General features: G+C 37.6%; 1 protein-coding gene across 1 annotated transcript; it reads left to right on the top strand.

The window, feature by feature from the left end:
• Positions 1 to 1261: 1261 nt before the first annotated feature.
• On the top strand, positions 1262 to 3765 carry LOC126603680 (TMV resistance protein N-like). The gene is made up of 3 exons (XM_050270619.1): positions 1262 to 1755; positions 1977 to 3069; positions 3535 to 3765. The coding sequence occupies exons 1-3, from the start codon at positions 1262 to 1264 to the stop codon at positions 3631 to 3633; spliced, it is 1686 nt and encodes a 561-aa protein (XP_050126576.1). The 3' UTR covers positions 3634 to 3765.
• The last annotated feature ends 1707 nt before the right edge of the window (positions 3766 to 5472 follow it).

Raw genomic sequence — 5472 nt, 5'->3', positions numbered from 1 at the left:
TCTGAGCAGTTGAATTCGCCTTGTGGCACAGGAGTGTATGTCACACCAGATATCTAGAAAAATGATAAATTTGGATAAATTTGTGTTCTCATGAACTGTTTAATTCGCAAGAGCGGTGGTGCAGGCTGGTAATTTATTGAAACACAACGTTTAAGTCTTCTATTAATTTGGTTTATCTTTTTTTTGGTTGAATATCAACTTGGTTGGGTGTGTTTTGAATTTTGATCTTATGGTTTGTTTGCTTTATTGGCTCAAAGATGTATTTTGGGAATGCTGGTTCAAAGAAGTTTATAAATCATTTTTGAGTTGCAATTTGAAGCTAATTAGATAAAAAGTTTCAAATTGAACTAAAATGTTAACAAAACCAAACAGAGTGACCAACCTGACAAAGCACGTGAAAATAAGGTGATACGTACCATGAAAGTGATGAACAAAGTTGTTAACTTTTGAAACAGAGTCACCCATCTACATTGGCCAACATGTGACCACTTAACTTCAGTATACAAGCCTCATTCTATTGTTTTTTTTTTGTTTTTTTTTTTTATGTTCTTTCAAAATAAATGCTTAGCTCTAGACATAAGTGGTCATGTGTTGGTCAAAGTATATGGGTTACCCAAAATGTCCTTTAAATTATAATTCGTGTCTATCATATTTTAAAGCGAAACCTACTCTTCTATCCTATTAGACACACGTTTAGAAGTTTTAAGGACCAGTTTGCGTCTAACAAAAAGAAAAAGACCAATTTGGAACAAAAAAAAATTGGGAGGACCAAAGTGAAAAAAACCATAAAAATTGAGGCAGAAAATATAAAATCAACCCTTAAATTAAAAGGAAGACTTGCCCTTTTATATAACGGTCTAGTAGTATACTCTACCTTTCTATAATGTGTGGAGGAGTTCCTTCAAATTCTCTTAAAAAAAAAAAAGAGTTACTGGACTTTAGCCGACTTTGACTTTACTTTCCTATATTGTGTGTGGTGTTTGTAGATATATATCACAAATCTGAAAGTATTCTTCATCTATGCAAACACAAAAACTTCTGCCAAGAAAAATAATCAATATTTAAGAGAAAATGAATGTAAATATTTTATAATTATTAGAGTCATATTTTAGGAAATGTATTATATTCTTTATTTGTTTCCTTTTGTAACAAAGATTGTACGTAGTATTTATATTATGGAATACAGAGAAATCAAGCCGTAAATTTCAATTGACCATACCAGACCAGACCAAAACAAGTGCAGCAACACACAATTGTTTCGATGGATACCTCGACGTCCTCCTCATCCTCCTTAAAACGTTGGAAGTACGACGTGTACTTGAGCTTTCGAGGTCAAGACACATGCAAGAACTTCACGAGCCACCTCTACCAGGCTTTGACGAGGGCCGGACTAAGAACCTTTATAGACGATCACGCCCTAGAAAAAGGGAAAAGTCCGGGCATGTCACTGACTCGAGCAATCGAAGAGTCTAAAACCTCTATCATCATCTTCTCAAAGAGCTATGCGGAATCAAGATTGTGTCTTGACGAGCTTGCGGAGATCATGGAGTGCAGAAGAACACTGGGTCAAATTGTTGTTCCAGTGTTCTATGATGTCGATCCTTCAGATGTCAGGAAACAGACCGGTACTTTTGCAACAGCTTTTCTGAAGCACGAAATGCAGTTCGATGAGGTCAAAGAAAAGCTACAGCTATGGAGAGACGCTCTGACTGAAGCTGCAAATTTATCTGGTTTTGATGTTGGAAACGCCGATTGGTAAATAAGTTACTTTCTTATTTCCTTTTCTTATTTTTTCTGGCTTTTAAATCCCCAATCCAATTTTTTACATATTTAAAAACATTTATATGTAAAAACCGTATCAGGAAACAATAGAATGATGCTTGTTTGTTATAGTTGAACCAACACGTCCACATCTTAATGTTGCAGTTTTGTTTAATAAATCTAACTTTTGCTTCATTTGGACTTTTGACAACCAGGGATGACGCAAAGTCTATCACGGAAATTGTCGCAAATATCATCAAAGTCTTGCGCCAGAGCACTGCAGTTGGAATACATTCTCGGGTGCATGCAGTTGGAATACATTCTCGGGTGCAAGAAATCAGTAGTTATTTAGATGTTGGAGGTTCAGATGATGTTCGCATAATTGGAATTTGGGGTATGGGCGGACTGGGTAAAACGATGATTGCCAAAGCCATTTTCAACAAATATCAGGATACGTTCGAAGGTAAAAGTTTTCTTGCTAATGTGAGAGAAGAGAAACTGGTTGATTTGCAAAACACACTTCTTTCCGATGTAGTGAGATCGGGAATCATAAAGGTTCGTAGAGTTGATGAAGGGACCGAGGATATAAAAAGAAGACTTAGCAACCTAAGGGTACTTGTCATAGTTGATGATGTAGACAGCGTGAAACAGTTAGAAGCATTAGCTATAAAATTTTACTCATTTGGTCCAGGTAGTAGAATTATTATAACCACAAGAGACCAACATTTGCTAAAGATACTAAAAGCGAATAGGATATATCATCTACCAGCAATGAATAAAGAAGAAGCTCTTGAGCTCCTTTGTTGGCATGCCAACAATTATCCTAGTAAAGAATTTCTTCAAGTCCCGAGGGGTGTTGTTGATTACTGTGGAGGTTTGCCACTAGCACTTGAAGTTTTAGGTTCTTATCTATCTGGGACAAGCATAAGTGAATGGAAAGATAAGTTGGAGAAATTTAAAAGTCATCATAGTATGGAAATTCTCAATAGACTTAAAATACACTTTGACGAGCTAGCTGATGATGACCTGAAGGCTATATTCCTTGATGTATCATGTTTCTTTGCTGGAATGAACAAGGACTATGTCATGAAAATATTGGATGGCTGTGATTTATATCCAGAAATCGGAATCAGTATCCTCCAAGAACGATGCCTTGTAACTACTAATGATGATTTCACGCTGGTGATGCATGATTTGCTTCGCGACATGGGAAGATATATTGTGCATGCGGAATCCCTTGATGACCCTGGAAAACGCAGTAGGTTATGGCATCACGACGATGTGATAGACGTTTTGAGGAACGAATTTGTAAGTACTTTCACAATCAAATTTTATGTCAAACGCATGCAGTTAATAAATATGCATATCACACACATCTAATAAATTGTATAAGTTGGATGTTTCAACAGTATACAAAACAATGAAAGACACCCATATATACTACAAGTTGAATGAAAAGCGAAACAGAGCATAGAAAGGAAAGTGTAGGAGACATAGAAGGAACCTAGTGCATTGAATTGTCTCAAATTAAATAACAGAATTGTGTATCATATATGTTCTGCTCTTCTTAGATACAAGAGGTAAAAAACCCTGTAGCAGATGCTTACTAAGATACCTAACAAATTTGGACACGGCACAACGGATGTCTGAGCACAAATTATGTCTTTAACTCAAAGGTACCACGGCAGGTCATAGGTTGTCTACGTCTCTTGTAATTCATACATCCAATGCATAGTTTTACTTCATGTTTATAAATCATCTTTCCACATGCAGATAGCCCTTTTCTTACTCAGTTTCCTTCCCCCCCCCCCCCCTTCCTGTCTCTCGCTCTCTCTCAATAGGGAACTGAAGCAATTCAAGGACTCACTTTAGATTTGCAAGAGTCTGACGAGACTAGCTTCAGTACAGAAGCATTTAGAAACATGCATAGTCTGAGATTGCTCAAACTCAATTACGTCAAGCTCACTGGCAGTTACAGGAATCTGCCCAATGAGTTAAGATGGTTGTGTTGGCATGGATTCCCCCTGGAGGTCATACCAGAAGATTTTGATCACACAAACATAGTTGTTATTGACCTCAGCTATAGCAAACTCACACGAGCTTGGGAGGATTCCGATCTGGTATGTTATGACTGTAACCAATTACTAATTCATTCCTCTAGCTTTTGTAAACATCATGCTTTCTGTCTTCTATTTGAATTTGAATTTTTTTTCCTTTTATCTGACAGTTGCTTGAGAAGTTGAAGTTTCTTAATTTAAGTCATTCCCATTACCTAACACAATCACCGGACTTTTCAAAAACCCCAAATCTTGAGAGATTGATACTCAAAGATTGCAAAAACCTTAAGGCAATTCCAGCTTTACCAACAAATTTGGAAATCCTGGAAGCGGATGAGTGCATTGCATTGGAGAAAATGCCCGATTTTTCAGAAATGTCAAGGATGAGAGAATTGCATCTGAATCACTCCCCCAAACTCTCTGAAATTCTAGGCTTGGATAAGGCGTTAAACTCCATGACAAGTATTCATATGGAAGGGTGCACCAATCTCACTGCTTCTTTTAAAGAAGTGATCCTACAGGTCCTCTCTCTCTCTCTCTCTCTCTCTCTCTCGCACACATTCATGCTTGTAATCCTTTTTTGTTCCTATCTTTTTCCATGGTATAGGGATGGAATGCGAGGGGAAATGGTGGCCTTTTTCTCCCTGGACATGAAATTCCATCATGGTTTACGCATGTCGACCCTCTGGGTGAAATAGCTGTGCCGCAAAGTTTTGGCTGTGATTTAAAAGCATTGACTGTGTGCATCATTTATTCTTCAGACGACTCCAAATCCGGTGGCTCTCTTCGCATTCGTGTTGCAAATTATACCCAGAACACTGTATTTCTCATCTCTCCAATGCGTGCCACTGTAATAACTTGCCATGAAAATTATCTTTGGCTGGGAAATTTGTCAAACAATAAGCTCAATGTGAAAGGCGGAGACAAGATAAATGTTGGTGCACACTTTGTAGGACCAGGGACTACGGATGATATTCATCTCAGGGTGAAGAAAATAGGGATAAATCTGGAAAAGGAAAATTTAATCAATGAATATGCGCTCGGCTGTCAATTTATGCCATATTCAAGTGAGTGCAAAGAGGACGGCAATCATAAGGCAGGACACGGTGATGACTCGTCCCATGAGAATCAATCCCTCAAAAGACTCAGGTTGGATCCCAGTGTTGAAAGAAATGCAGAAGAAGAAACTGATGAAATCATGCAAGAAGCAAGCAGCGTGGGCTAACCGAAGAAGAAAAACATTCAGAAACTGAACTCGAGCTCTTAGTACTTTTGGTACTCATACTATACTACATATTTCCCTTTTGTATGTAAGAATGAAAATATAAAAAATTTGGATTAATTTCAGTTTACTACCAAGTTGTTTGGTTTTCAACATTTAATACAAGAAGTTTTTTTTATTCCAGAATGATACATCAAATCATAATTTTGAGACATTTTCATACATTTGTTAAATTTACCGTTAATTGATGATGTGGGGCTCACTAGACGTCACTTGTCATAAAAGGTCCACATAAATATTAAAAAATTAAAAATTAAAAAAAAAAATTTCTGGGGAACCACACGGCCAAAACCCATCATCCCTTCCCTTCTCTCCCGCACCCACCCAACCCTCCCTTCTTTCCTCTGCGCCCACCCAACCCTCTTCGATCCC

The sequence above is a fragment of the Malus sylvestris genome, chromosome 2 (assembly GCF_916048215.2).
Source record: "Malus sylvestris chromosome 2, drMalSylv7.2, whole genome shotgun sequence".
Lineage (NCBI taxonomy): Eukaryota > Viridiplantae > Streptophyta > Magnoliopsida > Rosales > Rosaceae > Malus > Malus sylvestris.
The sequence above is the reverse complement of the archived record's forward strand: the minus strand, read 5'-3'. Positions and strand labels throughout refer to the sequence as shown.